Consider the following 23,040-nt stretch of genomic DNA (forward strand, 5'->3'; position numbering starts at 1 on the left):
AATAGATGGACAGATATACCATGTTCTTGGATTGGAAGAATCAACACTGTGAAAATGACTATACTACCCAAAGCAATCTACAGATTCAATGCAATCCCTATCAAACTACCAATGGCAGTTTTCAGCGAACTAGAACAAAAAATTTCACATTTGTATGGAAACATAAAAGACCCCAAATAACCAAAGCAATCTTGAGAAAGAAAAATGGAGCTGGAGGACTCAGACTCCCTGATTTCAGATTATATTACAAAGCTACAGTAATCAAGACAGTATGGTACTGGCACTAAAACAGAAATACAGATCAATGGAACAGAACAGAAAGCCCAGAGATAAACCCACACACATATGCTCATCTTATCTTTGATAAAGAGCGCAAGAATATCCAGTGGAGAAAAGACAGCCTCTTCAATAAGTGGTGCTGGGAAAACTGGACAGCTACATGTAAAAGAATGAACTTAGAAAATTTCCTAACACCATACACAAAAATAAACTGAAAATGGATTAAAGACCAAAATGTAAGGCCAGACACTATAAAACTCTTAGAGGAAAACATCGGAAGAACACTCTTTGACATAAATCACAGTAAGATCTTTTTTGACCCACCTCCTAGAGAAATGGAAATAAAAACAAAAATAAATAAATGGGACCTAATGAAACTTAAAAGCTTTTGCACAGCAAAGAAAACCATAAGCAAGATGAAAAGACAACCCTCAGAATGGGAGAAAATATTTGCAAATGAAGCAACTGACAAAGGATTAATCTCCAAAATTTACAAGCAGCTCATGCAGCTCAATAACAAAAAGACAAACAACCCAATCCCAAAATGGGCAGAAGACCTAAATAGACATTTCTCCAAAGAAGATATACAGATTGCCAAAAAACATATGAAAGGATGCTGAACATAACAAATCATTAGAGAAATGCAAATCAAAAGTACAATGAGGTATCACCACTTACCGGTCAGAATGGCCAATCATCAAAAAAATCTAGAAACAATAAATGCTGGAGAGGGTGTGGAGAAAAGGGAACCTTCTTACACTGTAGGTGGGAATGTAAATTGATACAGCCACTATGGAGAACACTATGGAGGTTCCTTGAAAAACTAAAAACAGTACTACCATACGACCCAGCAATCCCACTCACTACTGGGCATATACCCTGAGAAAACCATAATTCAAAAAGAGTCATGTACCACAATGTTCACTGCAGCACTATTTGCAGTAGCTTGGACATGGAAGCAACCTAGGTGTCCGTTGACAGATGAATGGATAAAGAAGATGTGCCACATATATACAATGTAATATTACTCGGCCATAAAAAGTAACGAAACTGAGTTATTTGTAGTGAGGTGGATGGACCTAGAGTCTGTCGTACAGAGTGAAGTAAGTCAGAAAGAGAAAAACAAATACCGTACACCAACACATATATATGGAATCTAAAATATAAAAAAAAAAAATGGTTCTAATGAACTTAGGGATGGGACAGGAATAAAGACGCAGATGTACAGAATGGACTTAAGGACATAGGGAGGGGGAAGGGTAAGTTGGGACGAAGTGAGACAGTAGCACTGACATATATACCAAATGTAAAACAGATAGCTAGTGGGAAGTAGCTACATAGCACGGGGAGATCAGCTCAGTGCTCTGTGACCACCTTGAGGGATGGGATAGGGAGGGTGGGAGGGAGAGGCAAGAGGGAGGAGATATGGGGATATATGTATACATATAGCTGATTCACTTTGTTACAGAGCAGAAACTAACACAACATTGTAATGCGATTATACTCCAGTAAAGATGTTAAAAAAAAAATCTAGACAGATCTTAAACCTGCCACAAAAATGAGTTCAAAATGGATCACAGACCTAAATATAACACACAAAACTATAAAACTCCTAGAAGATAGCATAGGAGAAAATCTGGGTGACCTTGGGTTTAGCAATGACTTTTTAGGTACAACACCAAAAGCATGATCCATAAATGGAAAATTGTTAAGTTGAACTTCATGAAAATTAAGTCTTCTGCTCTGTGAAAAACACTGTTAGCTGAATTAAAATTCAACCCACAACTGGGAGAAAATCTTTGCAAAACATATATATGATAAAAGACTGGTAGCCAGAATATACAAAGAACTCTTAAATCTCAACAATACGATATACAACGGAATACTACTCACCCACAAAAAAGAATGACCTAATGCCATTTGCAACAACATAGATGGACCTAGAGAATATCATACTAAGTCAAGTCAGAAAGAGAAAGACAGATACCATATGATATCACTTATGTGTGGAACCTAAAACATGACACTAATGAACTTATCTACTAAACAAGACATAGAGAACAGCCTTGTGGTTGCCAAGGGGGAGAGAGGATGGAGGAGGGATAAACTGGGAGTTTGGGATGAGCAGATGCCAACTATTATATACAGAATGGATAAATAGCAATGTGCCACTGTATAGCACAGGAAACTATATTCAATATCCTGTTATAAACCATAATGGAAAAGAAGATGAAAAAGAATATATATATATATGTATGTAACTGAATCACTTTGCTGTACAGCAGAAATTAATACATTTTAAATCAGCTATACTTCAATTTTAAAAACAATATGAAAATAAACAACCCAATTTAAAATTTGTCAAAAGATCTCAATAGACACCTCACAAAAAAAGACACTATGGCAAATAAGCATATGAAAAGATGGTCTATGTCATATATCATCAGCAGATTGCAAATTAAAATAACAATAAGTTACCATTTACACAACTGTGAGAATGGCTAAAATCCAAAAACTGACACCACCAAATGCTGATAAGGATGTGGAGCAACTGGAACTCTCATTCATTCATGGAATGCCACATGCTACAGATACTTTGAAAGTCAGTTTGGCAGTCTCTTACAAAAGTAAACATACCCTTAACATATGACCAAGCAATCTCTTTTCTTGGTATTTACCCAAAGGAGCTGGGAGCTTATGTCTACATGAAAACCTGCATGTGAGTTTATAGCAGCTTTATTCATAATTGCCAAAGCTTAGAAATAACCAAGATATTCTTCAATAGGTAAATGGATAAACAAACTCCTGTACAACCAGGCAATGGAATATTACTCAGTAATAAAAAGAAACAAGCTATCAAGCTAGGAAAAGACATAGAGAAAGCTTAAATGCATATCACTATGTGAAAAAAGCCAGAATAATAAGGCTGCGTACTGTATGATTCTAAGTATATGACATTATGGAAAATGCAAAACTATGGAGAGACAGTAAAAAGATCAGTGGTTAGAAGGGAGGGAGGCATGAAGAGGTGAAGCACACAGGACTTTTAGGGCAGTGAAACTATTCTGTACAATACCAGTAATGGTGGATACATGACATCATGTATTTGTCAAAACTTTTAGAATGTACAGCACAAAGAGTGAACCCTAACGTAAACTATGAAATCTGAATGATAATGATTTGTCAATATCTGCCCTAATGTAAACTATGAGCTCTGAGTGATAATGTTTGTCAGTTATAACAAATATATCACACTAATGCAAGGTATTATAATAATAAAGGATGTAGGGAAGGGGAAAGGTTATGGGACTTTTTCAAACAGTTTTCTGTAAATCTCAAACTGCTCTAAAAAAACATATTCTAATGTAAATAAATTATATATAATACATACCAAATAATTATAAAATGAGAGAAATGTAGAAAAACTTAAAAACCCAGTGATATGCATCCATGAGTAGAAATATTATTTCTGGCAGAGAGGATTATGAAAAAATTCAAGGAAGACACCTTCTTGGACATAAGCATAGAAGGATAGGGTAAACTTTTGAATGGCTCAGAACTCTAAGTTGAGGAATTAGTGTGGTAAGAATATGAGTAATGTATCTGGGGAAAATAGAGCATATTCAAGGAGTGAGTCCAATTTGGATAGAGAATGGACAAAATGAAAAACTAACTAAAGCTAGACATGAAGAAAAACTAAAGCTTAAGTTCCTTCATGAAAACTGATTGTTCACTTAGCAACAATTAAATTAGGAACAGTCTGCTCAGGGAACAGTTGTTCAACAGTTCAACCTAGAAAGAAGCCATAATCAAAACAGTCCTTGAGAAAACACCATAAGGGTGATCTAATTATTGGCTCAATCTCTTGGTGCACAGATTTCTTCCTAAGCAGTTCTTGAATAGTTTTCAAAGGAACCAAAAACTCCTTATGGTGAAACTAACTACAAATTTACTGAATTGAGATAACTATGTAGCATTCACCTCAAATCCATTTTGGAAGTATAGAGACTATATCTCATGATTAAATATATGATATAAACCACTTTCCTACTCATAACTGTTATACACACTAATACCATTAGAAAGAAAACAAAACAAAATCTCCAGGCCATGGGTGTGTAAAGATAATCTCAGTTTTTATCTTTGCCCCTAGGATCTCATTTTTAATCCTTCACTTCCCCCCAAAATTTATAGTTTATATTATAATGCACAGATTCCACTTATGTCCTGTCCTGGAAGAAACATCCCTAGCCCCTCAGGCTCTCCCTCACCATTTCTCCTACACAGAGCTTGGAACATAAGTTACTCATGGTACATCTGTAGAGTGAACAAATGCAAGTAACTCCAGCTTATGAAGTGTTAAATTTTGCTGGCCTAACTGTGCTTCTTTTTTCTGTTGTTTTTTTTTGTGGTACGTGGGCCTCTCACTATTGTGGCCTCTCCCGTTGCGGAGCACAGGCTCCGGACGCGCAGGCTCAGTGGCCATGGCTCACGGGCCTAGCCGTTCCGCGGCATGTGGGATCTTCCCGGACCAGGGCACGAACCCGTGTCCCCTGCATCAGCAGGCAGACTCTCAACCACTGCGCCACCAGGGAAGCCCCAAACTTTGCTTCTTTTGTTGTCTCTGCTGGGATTTATCTATCACTTCTCTCTCTCTCTCTCTCTCTCTCTCTCTCTCTGTCTGCACTGTTTAATCTCATTGGGACACTTTTCTCTCATGTCAAATCACGTAACCATTTCAATAGGTTCTTCTTATCTCACACCAGGCTCACTGTCTCCAGAACTATGGAAATCAGTGCACTACAATATGGAGCCCATTCTGTGTGCCCTGGGTGTGCTGCTGTCTGTACTACTCTGTCAATGGTCTAAGGACAGTTCTAAGGTTTCCTGTTCCAGTAAAGAAGTCGACCACAGCTCTGTTGGTGTCTTAGAGCTAATGGCATCACTATTAACTCAGAAGTCAGAGAAGTCACATCTGGTCATACCTCCAGTACTGACCTCATGTTGTCAGAATGTTCCATCTGGTCTCGAAGTTATACAGATCCCACCGGACTTCATCTTTCTCTCACAGCTCTGAGATTAGGTGCAAAAAAGTACAGATTCTGAGAGTGTGTGGCTACAAGTCAAAAGAGTGGCTTGGATTCCTTTTAAGTCCTCAAATCTCAAAGTATATGAAAGATTTTGTACGTGTAGAAATTACCTGTATTTTTTTCTGGGGAACACGTCTGAAACTTTTATATGATTCGCCAAGGTACCATGACTGAGGATGGCCATTTAGTTTCTCACCCAGACTGGGGCACTATGGACAGTGAAAGGGGGATAACAGAAATTAAGCTATGACAGGTGTTAACCTGAACTGTGCCAGACAAACAAGGATGCATGGTTATCTAACCCCAAAAGGTTATTTTCTCATTTTCCCTTCTGAATATGTTTCTTTTCTCTCGCAACAGAGAAGGGAAAGGTGAAAAATAGCTGCACTGAACAGTCAATGTTCTACTTAGGTTCAAAACTGTCACCATAGTAGTAGACACAGAATTTGGGGCACTTTTCAGCCCCTTAATTTTTGGTTTATATATTCTATTTTGCAATTCCTCAAGTCAGCAAATATTTCCTCAGTATCTAGTTCATCTCATGCTTTGTCCTAGGTGTTACCGGTAAAGCCAGTGAACACAACAGATCAAAAAGTTTGCACTCATGGGATTTATACTCTAATAGGGATAGACAGCTTATTTAAAAATAAAAATAAAAACAGAAACATATAGTATGTCAGAAGGAAAGAAATGCTTTGGAGACAACTCAAGCAAGGTAAGAAACAGTGCTAGTGAGGGGGTCGAGGAAGTAAGGGGAACTGGTATTTGATAAAAAGTAGTGAAAGAGGATGTATTCTGTCAAATTAGACTAGACTGTTTTAAGAAAATACAGTTTACTTTAAGAGAATAAAAATTAGAGGCTGTTTGGCTCAATAGGTTACGAATATCTTTAAATCACTGGTAAATTCAGGAACAATCTAGCACATAAATTTACTATCTGACTCGTTTGCTATCAAACATTTACACATGAAAAATAATTTTTATTTTAAATACCAAAAAATCTAAGGAAGATGTTCAAATTGAATGATACTAATAGAATAAAATAATCTATACATTCAAAAGTCATAATCTAAAACAGTGCATAATGCTGGCATGGTGATTAAATTACATGTTGATTAAATTGACCTCCTTATTGAGTTTGGTGCTGGTGTCTCTGGAAACCACATCATTCAAATACTTAGCAATATGTAGTATTCAGAGTAGGAAGTAGTCTTTCTAGAGAGAAAGACAATAAAACAGAAAACGTCTACAAATAGAGGATGCATATCTCAACCACAGACAAATGTCCACATTCACATAAGTGGTAGATAAATAGTTGTTGCTCAGTGAATATTTTTAGCTATATGCCCTTTAGGAGATAATAATCCCATTCACCTTCTAAATCACTGCACCAGTTTCACAGATGAAAGACAGGTACATGATTATGTACACAGGCTTTAGACAAGATGCTGGCTAACGAACACAACCAGTCAGTAAATGTGTTAATTTATTAGCTTTAGAGCCCCATTCCCAAAAAGAAGTATTTATGCTTTACTAGGGATGTTCATGAACAGCAAGGCAAATAGAACCCAGCCTCTCGAACTAAAATGTTAAGTTATTAGTAGATAATTGGGAATTTCAGTTTTGACATAAATAGCTAGTAACATCATCTTGCCTACAATATAAACAGACTATTCCATTGATCTTTTCACTGTTTTTACCTGTAGAGGACCTCAGCCATTTATGATGGGATGTGTGCCTTCATATAGGGGAGGTAGTGGTGGGAAAGTACTTAAGAGTTCCCTCCTCTGTACTCTCACTGGACTGTTTACTATCAAAAGCACACTTCACCCACATTCAATGATGTGTCTACCTTTTCTTTTCACTATTAGATCACCAAATTCCTCAAGAGGAAGGATGCCCTCTTATTTATCCCTGTGTCACCAGCCCAGAATTCACAATAGCAACTCAATACACTTCTGTGGAATGAATACTGCATGAATCAGGTGGGTGGAGAAGAGACATGGGTTTTCCATTTCCCAGCTTCAAAGACCACTGAGCATAGACTTTGATTTCTATTCCTAGGTAAGGCTTTAACTTGCTAGATCTTGTTTGGCTTAAGAACCTGGAGGATCTCAAATCTAAATAAATACTTCCAAATAAGGCTTAAGGGTACCAACTCCACGTCTGCTATATATCGTAGCAAAGAACGTTAGGAATCGTCCAACGTTCACTTACATATATAACCCTCCTCTTTCTCCCCAAAAAATCCAGTTTTGTAGAGGTAGCCTTTCTTCCCTCCCTCCCCACGCTCTGAGCCAATTGTGTTAGCCACATTTCCCCTTGCTAGTAAATAATCTGGGCAATGAGTATGTGACAGTGGGCATAGGGGAAGTCTACCAGGAGGTTTCTGGGAAAATCTCCTTACTATCATAAACAAAAGCAAAGAAAGTCAGCTGCTTTGTATGCCTAGAGATGCTGCTGAATTTGGATATCATCACTGATACGATGATACAGCCCTGTTGTAATCATGAGGGAAACTAGCCTAAGAACCAAACAAACAGAGAGAACAGAGTCAAGAGAATTATAGAAAATCTGAGCCAGAGCCCTGCTCAATTAAACCTGGATTCTCTTTCTTGGGACTTTTTGTGTCCTTATTTTTAACCATATATGATTAAGTTGTAGAAGATGATCCAATAGTCTGTAATATGATCCTGTTTATGGAAAAATATTTTTTATACATGATGTTCTAGATGTATATAAGCCAATCTTAGCTGTGGTTATCTTCAGGGGATAAAAAGGATTATGAAGAAGGTACTTTCATTTTATACTCTATTACTGTTATGAAAATATAAGATTGACATGATTCTGGAATTTAAACTTCAAGGGAAATTTAAGTGTATTTTTATATTGCATGCATGATAGGCCCTAATTACTTTTTCCCAGTTTTATTGAGATATAATTGACATATATCATGGTGTAAGTTTAGGGTGTATGGCATAATGATTTCACTTATGTATGTATATTGTGAAATGATTACCGCAATAATTTTAGTTAGCATCCATCCTCTCATGTAGGGGAAAAAGGGCTTCCCTGGTGGCACAATGGTTAAGAATCTGCCTGCAAATGCAGGGGACACAGGTTAGAGCCCTGGACCGGGAAGATCCCACATGCTGCGGAGCAACTAAGCCCATGAGCCACAACTACTGAGCTTGCGCACCTAGAGCCCATGCTCTGCAACAAGAGAAGCCATGACAATGAGAAGTCCGCGCACTGCAATGAAGAGTAGCCCCCACTTGCCACAACTAGAGAAAGCTCACTCACAGCAACGAAGACCCAACACAGTCAAAAATAAAAACAAATAAATTAATTAGTTTTAAGAAAGGGGAAAAAAACATTTTTTCTTTGTGATGAGAACTCTTAGGATCTACTCTCTTCACAACTTTCCTGTATATCATACAGCAGTGCTAACTATAGTCATCATACTGTATATTATACCTGTAGTACTTATTTATCTTACAACTGGAAGTCTGTACCTTCTGACTGCTTTCCTCCAATTCCTCCTCTCTCCACCTCTGGTAACCACAAATCTGATCTCTTTTTCTATGAGTTTGTTTTTGTTGTTGCTGTTGTTTTAGATTTCACAAATAAGTAAGATCATACAGTATTTGTCTTTCTCTGTCTTACTTCACCTAACATTATATGCTCAAGGTCCATCCATGTTGTCACAAATGTCAGGATTTCCTCATTTTTTATGGCTGAATAATATTCCACTATACAGATATTCCACAATTTCTTTACCCATTCATCCATCAATGGACACTTAGGCAGTTTTCGTGTCTTGGCTATCACAATTCTGCTATGAACATGGAGGTGCAGATATCTTTTCAAGTTAGTGTTTTCATTTCCTTTGGATATACTCCCAGAAGTGAAATTGCTGGATCATGCGGTAGTTCTGTATTTAATTTTTGAAGATTCCCATAGCAGCTGTACCAGTTTACAATCCCACCAACAGTGCACAAGGATTCCCTTTTCTCCACAACCTCGCCAGTATTTGTTATATTTTGTCTTTTTGGTGATGGCCATTACAGGTATGAGGTGATATTTCACTGTGGTTTTGACTTGCATTTCCCTAATGACTAGTGATGTTGAGCATCTTTTCATGTACCTGTTGGCCTTTCATACATCTTCTTTGGGAAAATGTCTATTCAGGTCTTTTGTCCATTTTTAATTTGATTATTTGGTTTTTGCTATTGAGCTGCATGAGCTCTTTATATATTTTGGATATTAACCCCTTATCACATAATATGGTTTGCAAATATTTTTCCCATCCCATAGGCTGTCTTTTCACTTTGTTGTTCCTATTGCTGTGCAGAAGCTTTTTAGTTTGTTGTAGCCCCACCTGTTTTTATTTTGTTGCTTGTGCTTTATGTGTCACTAATGACTTTTAACATTATCAATATATAAAATTAATTGATTCCTTACTATAGTCTAGGCAGGAATCTTGCTGACACAAAAACAAAAATTGTGAGTGTAGTATTATTTTTCTTTATTAAAAAGTAGCCCCATTCAGTCTTTGGTTCTGATCTCTTCAGAGGCAGATAACTACTGCCCCAAGAGTATTTAAAAGTGTAATCACAATTTTATATCCTAATTGTTTGATTCTGTATTTCAACGGAGACTTAGACTGTGTAGAGCAGTAACATATTTGAAAATGGATGAACAATATCAAGTGTTTAAGTAAACTTCAATTTTTTCCCCAGTGAATCATTAGCCCAGCCATCTGAGAAACATATTTTTAATAATGTACAGAATACAATCTATATTATATGATTCATAGCAAGGTTTGCCAACCCTTCCTTTTTCCTCAACACTACCCCAATTCACTTTAATGAAGAGAAAGCAAATGGAAAAATATCAGTATGAAAATAAAACTCAACCAGGGTGGAGGCAACATTAACCCTTAATTTTTGATCCTTGGCCTATCGGCCCAAGAGCATGAACAAATAAGACTTTTAGATGTAGTGAACATGAACCAAAATACCAGAAGAATAAGAATATAAAAGAATATTAAATATATTTAAATATAAGTATAAAAGAAATATTGAGCACCACTTTTGGAGTAACCAATAAATACCGAAAACTCCTTAGAGAATAAAGTCTTTTCAACGTAAAATATGCGTGAATCTATGGATTAGTATGTATAAATAAGATAGATTGAAAATAATATTGATTGGTTTGCAGGAAAACCAGGCTCCTGTCAAACCAAAGTACACTTTTCAGTCCTTATTCAACTAGATTTCTCTGATTTTCATCTGATGTTGTCAACAATATCTTACTGAAACTCTATACTTCCATGATGTAGTAGGCCAAATAGTGACACCCCAAAACCATCCACATCCTATTCCACAGAGCCTGTGAATATGTAACATAATAGTATGTTGCTGGCTTTGAAGATGGAACATGGGCCACCAGCCAAAAATATAAGTCAGAAAAGGCAAGGAAATGGATTCCTCCCTAGAGCCACCATAATTAATGCAGTCCTGCCAAAACCTTGATTTTAGCCCATTGAGACTAAGTTTTAGAATTCTTACCTCAAGAACTTTAAGAAAATAAGTTCATGGTGTTTTAAGCCATCAGGCTTGGAGTAATTTATTACAGCAGCCATAGAAGCTAATACACATGGCTTCTGTAACTATTTTCTCCTAGTTTTCCTCTTATCTCCCAGATTGCATCTTCCCAGAGCCTTCCATGGGGTCCTCCTCCTCTTCTTCCCACTGCTTTATTAGTGACATCCCCTTAGGCTCTCCCACTGCTCTCCTCTTATTACATGGATACTCCATAGTAAAGAGCTTAAAAGCATAGACTACAGAGCCCAATGGAGATAAATTCGTACCCTAGTTCTACCACTTACTAGCTATGTGAACTTTTCAGATACTGTAGTTTTCAGGTCTAGAAACTCCATTTTGTTTCTTTGAATAATTTTTATACGTTGAGTTTTTTTAATCTTTCTGTTCACAGTAAACATATTTTCCTTGATTTCACTGAACACAGCCATAATAGCTGCTTTAAATCCTTGTCTGGTAAGATCATCTCCAGGTTGTTCTTGGTAGCTGTCTCTCTTGAGATTGGGTCACATTTGCATGTTTCTACATATTTTAAGCAATTATGAATTGTATCCTGTCCTTTTATATTGTTGACATTCTGGATTCTGCTATATATCACTGAAGAACGTTGACTGTATTTGCTTTAACAAGCAATCAACTTGGTGGGACTCAAACCACAAACTGCAAAATGCTTGGTGGCAGCGCAAACCTCACTGCAGCGCTGCCCTTAGCAGTGGTAACTGAATTCACACCTGCCCCCCATACACGTGGCTAAGCATCAGCCAGACACTTGAGCAGAGTGTATGCACAGACTCTGGGGCTCCCTCTCTCTGGATTTCTCTTTTGCAGGATCACTCCTTGACTTTCTGTCTTCAGAGAGACTGTGCATGTTCTTTTAGAGTTTTCGCTACCACACAGCACTGACTTCTGTCAGCCTCCAGGCTAAAAGCCTTAAAAAATATAAAAGTCATTGGCACCAATTCCATTTTCCAAGTCTGGCTCCTCTCCAGAATATGTCTGCTTTTGGTCAACTCTCTGGAGCCTTGAGGTAACTGGGGGTTTTACTGCTGTTTGTTTGTTTTGCTTTTACTATTTGGGCCAAATATGTTTTTTAATACTTGGGCCAAATATGATTTTAATATTTGGACCAAATATTTGGTCTGGAGCAAACATTTGCATTCCCAAAGCAAACACGATAATAAGATAACAGCATAGCTATAGTGCTTCCTGTGTGCCATGAATGTTCTATACACATTAGTTATATGGACTTATTAGATTCTCACAACAACACTATGAAGGGGACACTATTTTTCCCCCACTTTATAGATGAGAAAACTGAGGTACAGAAACATTAAGCAGCTTTCCTAAGTTTACCAAGAATTTAACTCAAGGAGTTTGCTCTAGAATCTGTATGCTTAACCACCATGGAAAACAGCACACAACTTCTTGAACTCCAACTTCTACTCTTGCATTTATATAAAATGATCTTAAATGCAATTACTTGCCTGAAATTGGAATGTCAATGTTTGATAAATGTATTTTAAAAAAACTCATCTATGGTGCTTCAATGTTTAAAAAATGTATTTAAAAAAACCCACCTCATTTACCAGTAAATTTAGCTGGTTACTTCTTGATGCATTTTTGAGTACTCTCAGAGTACATGCTTTAAAAAAGCAGAGGTTTTATTAGAAGAATGGTACAACTGTATAATAATACTCCATATTCTATAACTTCATTTTGCATAAAAACTGAACATGTCTGAGTCTGATGTACCTCTCTATTAATAATTAAGTCACAGTGGTATTTTGTAATTACAAGACAGTATATAATTTAGAAATATGAAACACTCTTAGGATTTCATATAAAATAATAAACCATTTCAGTACATTGAAACATAAAAATCATATTAGGAGTATCTTTGGACATATTATGCATAGTCCTCCTGGCAAGTACTAGTTTCTAATAGAATTCTAAAGAATAGTCTAATGAGACCAAGTTGTTCCCTGGAGAAAAATTTTAAGTGATTTTTATATTAATAGTTTTAATATTATTTCTACTTGTCTTAGAAATGATGTAGCAAGTCCAAAGAACACTCAAAGGAATGCCAAGTTCCACAAACCCAGTCCCTTCCTTGTGCTAACACTTTATCTACACTTCCATGATAACACACATCATACTGCACTATAATTTTCCTTCTATTCCTGCATTAGACTGTGAATCCACTGATGACAAAAATCTCCTATTATTCATCTTTCTATCCACAGTCTTATAAAGTATACCCTATAAATGTTCAAAGTTTGCATTAAATAAATGAATGATTACAACTGACTTTCATAATAAGTAATATTTATAATATTACATTGTAAATTTTATAGATATTTAAAGCGTCAGTTGTAATTGAAATTATAGAAAACTACCAATTACCTATAATAATGAGGAAAATATATGACGTAAAGTGAATGAATGATACCAATCAGAATTACCAAAATTACGAATTTCCTCCAAAAAGCAGGATATAAGGGGCAAATATTGGTTTAATTTTACTTTTTGTTTCTTGGTTCAAGCTACTAATTGTCTAACAACAAGGCACCGATAGTCAAGTGGTTACAAGCCAAAGTCAAAAGGGACAGGGTTCTACAATTCTCCCAGAAACAGTTAAACCAAAAGACAGAAAGGACAGTCAATGTTATCTTTGTATATACTCTCCTAAATAGTAATACAAATAATAAGCCACTTAATATACTCATGGTGTTAAACAAAAGCAATGCCTGTCAACAAATGATAACTATTAAAAATAGTATTTGAAAAAGTAAGAATTATCAATAAATTTCACAGACTGTAAAACCAAAGCTCCTTCCACTATACTGTCTCACTTTTCACTTCATATCTGTGCTTCCATGAAGTGGAATCCTTAAATTAAACTAGGCATCACAAAAATAAAAATTAATGTTCATCAAAAATGTTTCTGAATTAAGGTATAATGAAACAAATATGCAAAAGCACAGGATCACCTAAATTATTAAACTTTATTAACTAGAACACACACAGAAATAAGCAAATATTATCACTGACTATATTTTAACCTAATTGTGCCATCATTGAACTGGCACGACTACGTCTCAGAACAAATTGGCTGGGATACTGGAGGAGGGAGAAGGGGGACTCTGGACCAGCCAAGGTCGCAGAGAAGGAAACTGCAAGTCCAGGGAAAAGGAAGTCAGGGATTGTAGCAGTCCAACCATTTCTTACAGGTATGAGAAAAAGAATATGTAAAAGAATAAAAATAGCCACTGTTAAATGTATGGTGAATATTCCACATACTTCATCATTTAATAATTACTAAACCTGATGATAAATACTGACCTTCTCCAAAGCCACAGAGTGAATATGTGGCACAGCTCGTACTCTTAAAACTGTTCACAAATTCTACAAAACCCTGCTTAGGCCTATGCTATATCACCGGGTATGCCCCCCAAAAAATCTGAAGAGCGAGAGAAGATAGAAGTGGATTCAGAAGCAGACAAGTTATCCAGAACCACATAAAACCCAGAGGGAGAAGAGAAAAATTAACACAAGCAAGGATGTGCATGTACAGAAGCTCAGGCAAAATTCGGCCAAACGGACGGGTAATGCTCCCGCAGTCATTTTTTCCTTGTTTTATGTGCATTGTCTCCACCCTCAGGATTTTAAAGGCTCTGTGAACAGCCATTCAGATAAAGCTAAACAGGTCTTGGCCTATTTATGACTGATATGCTTTGATTAAGAATAAAAGCTAAATGATGTTTAGTGGAATTATATACATCAGATCTAGATCTGTCTTATTTGTTTAATAAAAAAAGTGTGATATTTTTTAAAATCCCTCCCGATAAAACCTTTCAGAATGCTTCTTGTGCCACTTATATGTTAGTTATTTTACTAATAGCCACAATAAGCAACTCTGTGGAATCAAAACTTCATAAATTAGGTAATATTTTTTCTGTTTCATTTTACGCATCTCCTTTTGTTATCGATAATCTTCATGATTTGTTTTGGCACAAATGATGTCGGGAATTTCCTGCTAGATTTCCTGCAGCTTTAATAAAACCATGCATTTATCCTGTGGGACCCAAGAATACAAGCAAAATGGTACTTAACCACAAGAAGAAAAGTCATGGTTCTAGATGAGAAATTTTTTTCCTTATCATCATCAAGTGTGTTTGTATTGCTACCATGCCTATGACAGCATTTTGGACATTAAATAGTATCAGTATTAAGTGTATTGAATTACACAAAGAATTTAAGAAGAATTTTTTTTTTTAAAGAACAAGGCTTCTTAGAGAAAGTTGATCACGAGAGAGTGGGAGAATCAGGTAATACACAGGTTCTTTTTGATACGCTGTTAATTGGTAGGGAAAGAAATGATTTCAAGAAAATGAGCATCACCTTCCTGACACACTTCATCCCAATCAAAGTGGATCTTTCTCTAAGCAAATCTACTGCATATAATTTATTGTTAGAGATGACAATTTGCTTGACAAAATTATTGACATTTGCCACAGATTCCCATAATGAATTCAAAGGAGACATGAGGCGCTCGTAAAGAGGATGTGGATACCTATGGAGTCCAAAGACTGACTCCTACAAGTGTCAACAGCATCCACTGATCCCATGTAATCAGATGTGCTCTTCAGCCGGTTTGCACTATTATGATGAAGATGGTTGTTACAGTGGAAAACTAGCCCTCCTGGTAAATAACCTCAGCCCCAACTCTGATCAGCCCACAACTCCTCCACGATACCCCCAAACTGGTCATACCACCCCCCAAATCTCCCCAGGACCGTGACTCAAGCAATTTGACTGAGGTCCACTCTGAGTAATCAAACTAGTCATGTCAAACTAGTTATGAAGTATTTTGAACATCACTCCCGGGTACAATCACAACTCCTCTTCAGTCTAAGAATCCTTCTTTCCCCCAGACACAGTTTCCTCTGGAGCTATTTGACAGTGGTTTCTTCCTAAAAGTTACTAGCTTGAAAGTGACATTTGGCTCAATGAAATATGTTCCTTTCCTGTAGCAGGTTTTTCTCAAGTTTTGTTTTCTAATTAATGTCTTATGGTAGCTACGCTGGTCCTTATAAATGGTATTCCACATATCACATAAATTACCACTTTATCTCTGATAGAAACTTTCTAGATAGAGTACAACTCAAAATAAAATTCAGCTAAATAAAGATATGGGGGGAGGCAGAAATTCTAATAAGTATCTTCAAAACATAAGTCCAAAAATAGTATTTTCAACACTTCCTATATAAACAGAAAATTGAGAGCTTGCCTAATCCAACGCCATGATTCTAGGGAGGTAAAACATCTTCTCAAAAGTTTAAATTTAGAAAAAGCAGCTTAGCAATACAAAAATTAAATTTATGGGAATTTAATCATAAGTTGGTATCTACAAAGATAAGTGAAATGACAATACACACTTTTCTAGATGCTCATGCAAAAGAAAAAGGATTTTCCTTTGTAAAGACAGATTTGAATTTCAAAGTTGATATGTGATGTTTAAAACTCAGGAGGGGGGCTTCCCTGGTGGCGCAGTGGTTGAGAGTCCGCCTGCCAATGCAGGGGACGTGGGATCGTGCCCCGGTCTGGGAAGATCCCACATGCCGCGGAGCGGCTGGGCCCGTGAGCCATGGCCGTTGAGCCTGCGCGTCCGGAGCCTGTGCTCCGCAACGGGAGAGACCACAACAGTGAGAGGCCCACATACCGCAAAAAAAAACAAAAAAAACTCAGGAGGGGTTATTCCAGGTAGAAAGAAAACTAGTTAAACTGAGAAATGTTTTATTCCTCTTTGATTCAAGTCTAATCCAAAAGCGCTGCATTAAAAAACAGAAAAATCATTTTTTTAACTTTATGTAGTTTAATACCTTAATTTCAAACTGTTGTAACCAAAAATGAACTTGAAAAATTAAAATATGCATAACATATTTGGATCTTTTTTAAAATAAGCCATTAGTCTAATATCAAATAAAGATCACTAAAGTTTCTCCTCCATACTTACAAACGTACTTTTCTCCTCCATACATACATACATATATGTCGTATAGTATTAAAATTTTAAATTAATTTAAAATTAATGTACAAACCAATTAAAGTCCTAAGCTGTGTGACACTAAAATTTAAAAAACTACAAGGCTAATGAAAATACATTACATCAGAATTGATCACTCATTTTCTGTTAAACCATATATTATCATTTTTTAATCTCTTTACTTATCCAAACTGGAGCAATGATTAACGACAAAAACAGCAACACATGGACCAATAATGGTAAATAAAAATTTTCAGTTTTATTCCTGGAAATAGTATAGCTTATTAAACCACACAGTGCAGTAATTATAGCAACAAGCAAACAAATAAACAGGAAACAAAAATTTGACCATTCATCCTCCTGCTTAATTCTAAAATTTAATGAATTGGCTAAGAATGGGTAGTAGCCCAGAAATCACTCACAGCATAGAATGGAACATAATTTAAATTACCAAATAAGCTTTCAAAGAAAAATGTTTGCATTAGGGGACAAAATAAAAATTTCACTTTTCAGAAGAAAATGATTAGCTCTTTGCAAAATTACAACTGACTAAAGCTGTAACACCATAATTTCGTTACTTCAAATATATGAGTGCCATGAAATTTTACTTGCCATAAAGAAGCTTAGGACACAGTCACATGGTTAGAGGCATTTGAGAATGAAATAAAGATTAATAACAACCATGCATAAAGCAATTAATTGAAAGAGTCAAAATAACAGCTCCAAAAATGTTAGAAACACAAATGCTCAAGGAGAAGATTCTATTGTAACCATTGACATAAGCGTGAGGTTCAAGGACACAGATCACCCTGAGGATGGATTTTTTTAAGTTCTTTAAGACATCAACGATCTGCTGGATGAAGCAGAAAGGCAAGCTTAAGAAAATCACAACTAAAAGGCATTTACATATTTTGGTCAAAAGAAAATCTCCAAAACCTGTGAAAGAAATCATTCATATAGTAGCTGAGTTCATTAAAATACTGCAAGACAACATAAATTAGGTACTTACCCCTTGTGACTTCTCCACAGTGTTAGCCAGCATCTCCTGCAGGGCCCGGACAGACAGGGACTGTTCCAGCACAAAGGTGCAGATGGAGAGGTCTGGGGGGACATTCTGTGCAGAAAGAAGGAAAGCCGTCATCATCATCATCGTCGTCGTCATCATCATCATCATCATCACCACCACCACCACCACCATCATCATCAAGCATCCAGACCCAATTTACCTTATTATATACTTGTTTCTTTCACAGAAAGAATAAAGAGTACTTGTCAATTCTCTAATATGAGCTCCCAAATCATCCAAATACATTGTCTATACCGCTCACACTTAATCCACATTTTAATTTATGGATAACTATAAGCTACCATTTATTGAGTGTCTACTCTGATTAGGCACTGCACTTGGAGCTTTATCAATAACTCCTGTGGTCATCTACAGTAAAGATTATTACTATTATTGTGTGGACAAGAATATAGAGAAGTTAGGTTACTTTTCCAAAGTCACAATTACTAAATTTTTCAAGCCGGGACTAAAAAGCCAGATTTCTCTGACTCTAGAGCATTCATTTCTAGTCTATCAAGTACTTCGCTGATAAAAAATTAAAAGGACAGAAAAATACTTTACTCAAATTAACAGTGAAGTTAAGCAAATATAAAATTGATTGGTATAAAATATTGATTTACACAGGCTTGTCCTTATCCACAAAGACAACGATTAGCTTGTCTTCCTCAAGTTGGGTATCATATCCTCCAACTTCAGATGCAATAACTTGACTTCTATTCAGTGTCTGCGTACTGCTTTATTTTCTCACTCATTCCTTTTCCTTTCTATTTCCTTCCATCAACTTCCATTCCAATCAAGTAATAACCCCATAAATTCTGAAAATCCCAACAAGTAACTACCAAGGAGGTGAAGGAAACAGGATAAGAACCGACTGTCAAGTTAGAGAGAACTATCCGAATTAGGAACAAATGCATTATTGTGCATGCATGCTTTTACTTTAGATAAACAGGATCCAGGAGGCAATCCAGCTGGGTATGGGAAGATGTTCAAAGGAGCATTTTCACAACAGAAGAACATTATAAATACATTAAACACAAAACACAAGTGAGAATATGTCTTCTTAAAAAGAACATTAGGAGGATAAATTGATAACTTGATGCAAAGCATCAGAATTACAATTTACAGTGTTAAAGTATTTACTAAATTGAGCCACTACCAATAAAAAGATCCTTATCAGAAGAGAATAATGCTTTATGGTTTCTAGGAAAGATTAGGTACCAGGGTTCTAAAATTAAAGTTAAGATTATTTTATCAATAAAAAAAGCATATAATCACTAGTTACTCATACCCCACAAACCTTCCTGGCACCTTTGCTTTATTTTTTTAATGAACATTCGTTTTCTGAATTCCTCTATCCTCTTATCATGGGCTTCTGTGGCCCCCAGCCCAATTTCTTTCCATTCCTCCTCAAACTATCTCAGCTAGTAGTCAAAGGAATCTCTCAAATCTGGGTGCAGCTACTACTTTTATACTCTGAGGTAATGCAAGAAATTTTCACACGTTGAGGTATGGGGAAGTCATTCTGGCTTATACATGATTTGGCTTGAACTTCATGCTAACTGGAACAGTTAGCAGTGCATGCATTGGTCTGTCAAACATGCAATGTACATCTGTTTTGACCATTTTTTAAAAATGCATTTACCAGATTGTTTAGAATGTCCACTTTGAAGATAGGAAATGGGGGCATTTTATCCCTACAATGCCAATGCTAGTACTCCTTCAAAGATGAGTTTCCCTTCCCAGGCAGCAAGGTCATGCTGAGTTGCTGTGTATATGCTAATCTTTCTCTTTTGAAACCTTGAAGGGATGCACCCCTGTTTAATATTTGTCCTTTGTTCTCACAAGATATAAAACTGTGGTTCAGACATTCAAAATGGAGCCAGATAACCATTGTGCATGTGGTTTCAGACACATTCCTGCACTACTGAGAACTTGAATTTTCTGAACTGTATCAGACTCAGGGACTTCACCAGCCATTCTCAAAACAAGATCTGTTAGTAGCTGCCAGCTGCACCCTTATAGTCTCAAAGTCTCCCCTTGTAACATTCAACCATTTCAGACCTCAACCAATCCTGGCTTAACAAGCACCCTTACTTCTTGCCAGCTCCAATTATAATTGGTAAACCACTTATGTAACTTTGTGGATTTTGCCTATATAAGCCTCCCCCGATTTTGTAGCCCAGAAGAACACATTTCAAGTGTTTCTTGAATCTGTCTCCTGGGCTATAGTCCTCAGTCTGGCTCAAATAAAACTCTTTTCTATTCCGATTATAGAATGTTTATTGATTGTTTCCACTGACAGCAGTCAGCCAGACAAGGGCTTTCTTTCCAAAATCCTCAGATAAAAGATTGGAAGCCTGGAAAGGGACTCTCTTCTACTGTGAAATTCAGGATAAGCTCTTTTAAATTTAATATTCTCAGTTCTAACTACATTAATAACAATTTATCACACTAAGACAAATGCTACTGGGAAAAAATTGATTAAGTTAAGTGTTTATTCCATTCATATCCATTTAAACTGTGAGAGTTTGGAAGCTACACTTTGACATATAGCACTGGTAGAGAACTATGTTAAGAAATGGTGTGCTAGTGAACCAATTTCTAAAAATAAAAAGCCGTGACTTGCCCATTTCTGTAGTGTAGATACTCCAATGATGGCTGGTTTCAAAGTATAAAAGTTTACAAATCAGCTCACAAAACTGCTAAATATGTAACAATTAGCTCTCAGGAAACTCTAAGAGCCACTGCCAACACACCACTGAACTGATTTCATGAATTGCTTTAGAATCAGTGTATTATAATAGTTAAGAGATTGGATTCTATAAACAGATCACCTAAGCAAGAATCCTGGCCTCACTATGTACATGCTATTAACTTTTCTAGTCTTTAGTTTCCTTCCCTGAAAAATGGGATAATAATTATACCATCCTCATAGGGTTGATGTGAAAAAAATAAATGTGATAATCTAAGAGCTTATCACAGTGTCAAGACCATAACAAGAACTCAAAATAAGCGAGCCATTGTCTTAGTTAGTTTTGCATATTGTCATTTCTCTCCATTTGTGGCATTTATGAAGCACCACTCATTTCTTAAAATTGGTTCTTAAATGGATTCTGTTTTAGAGAAATCGTGTTTGAAAAGTCAAAGCATTAACTATGCACCTGTTCATAACATCTAAAATGTTCTAAGTATTTTCAAGAAAAGGCACTTTCTGATAATATTGAAAAGTTTACATACTGGGTATATTTAAATTGTTTCCTACTTCACTTTAATCAAAATGTTAAAGTATGGGGCTTCCCTGGTGGCGCAGTGGTTGAGAGTCCGCCTGCCGATGCAGGGGACATGGGTTCGTGCCCCGGTCCGGGAGGATCCCACATACCACGGAGCAGCTAGGCCCATGAGCCATGGCCGGTGGGCCTGCGTGTCCGGAGCCTGTGCTCCACAGTGGGAGAGGCCACAACAGTGAGAGGTCCGCATAACGCAAAAAAAAAAAAAAGTTAAAGTATGAATCACTGGAATATCTTATTTACTTTAAAGATCCTTGAAAACCACATGGATCTGAAATGAATTAATCCTGGCAAACAAATTTCATTTTTTCACAGAGCAACATACTTGTTACAGATAGTGGGGTTTAACAGGAATAAATGAACAGACAATCAGCAAAGGCAATTCTCTCTCAGAGACTCTACCCATCTTTTTTTGGACCTGTCTTTATTGCTCTCTCTTTGCCCCCTCCCCCCTCAAAACACACATAAATGTAACAGAAAAGCTGAGCAGTTAAAAAAAGAAAAAAGTTTTACCCCTTTCAGTAAAACTTGAAACAACACAAATCAGAGCTTTGCACTGTTAGTTTCTTTTACTGGAAAGAAAAACGTCTGGTTGTTCTAGGCAACAGAATCATTACCAAAACTTCTTACTTTTTAAAAGTAACTACTTGTCACTTTTTAAAGTAAACTACTAAAAGTATTTCTTAATTTAGATGTATATTTCTTCAAATAACCCTGACATTAATTTAGAGTTAAACCACACTGCAGCATTTATGTTAAGGCTTGGTTCCCACTTCCCCAAAATAAAGTCGTCAGTGGAAAACAAAGGGTCTCATTCATTAATTAAAGATCAACTAAATGGTCCCTAACACCAGGCACAAGAGATAAAGTATAACAGTCTATACAGCTGTAGTGGGAACTTCAATTCGCAAGCATTTGCATGTTACCATCTTTTCCTTAGTCTTTTTCTTTACTCAAGTACTATTACTGAGAATTTTAATTTTTAGAACTTCAACTTGAAAGAACTTTACATGCCCTTACAATGAGTGTGCTCCCAAACCATGAAATAAACCCTTATGTATGTTTTACCTTACAGGTGCTTCAAAATAGACCACATCAGAACATGAAACAAAGAACTACTGCTCAGCCTGTACACCTACCTGCCTCTTAGACATTACACTTATTTTTCATACAAAATTAAACCAGAGAAAGTATATACTTTGGTCTGTCTAAATGTGTATCTAGGCTGCCCAGAACCCAAAGCAGGCAGGCAGGAGGCTCATAATGCTTTTCATATGGAGACAAGACCAATTTGATAAGGATAGGTGTGTTTTGGCAAAGGTAACAAACCTTAGGCAAGCAGCATGGCTGTGTGTCTTCTCTTCTTTTTAAAATACAAACTGGTCCCCATTCTTCCCTGCCTGACAAACATTCCCTAATCTTACAGGTAAAAAAATTCTCAAAAATAACCACAACATAGCATCTGGCTTTGTTGGCACTGGAGAGTCTGTGTGAAATCAATTAGGTTTCCAACCGAGGTATCCATCGAACCATTTGGCATACACAGATGTATATGCCTAACTCACTTACAAACCTACTGAAACATGTCATTGACTTAACTGAACTGCAAACAATAATTTGGGGCTATATAAGCTACAGCAGACCACCTCTCTTGTTATCACTGTGT

At 36.5% G+C, this 23,040-nt stretch overlaps 1 protein-coding gene across 2 annotated transcripts in view; it reads right to left on the reverse strand.

The window, feature by feature from the left end:
- Positions 1-23,040, reverse strand: part of RYR2 (ryanodine receptor 2) — a gene marked incomplete at both ends in the record, with an annotated part of 724,637 nt that overhangs the window by 452,774 nt on the left and 248,823 nt on the right. For both annotated transcript variants that reach the window (XM_079725493.1, XM_079725494.1), the window contains one exon: positions 18,031-18,135. In XM_079725493.1, the coding sequence (XP_079581619.1) occupies positions 18,031-18,135 (105 nt within the window). The remainder of the gene's footprint in view (positions 1-18,030; positions 18,136-23,040) is intronic.

Source organism: Hyperoodon ampullatus (genome assembly GCF_949752795.1).
Source record: "Hyperoodon ampullatus genome assembly, chromosome: 1".
NCBI lineage: Eukaryota > Metazoa > Chordata > Mammalia > Artiodactyla > Ziphiidae > Hyperoodon > Hyperoodon ampullatus.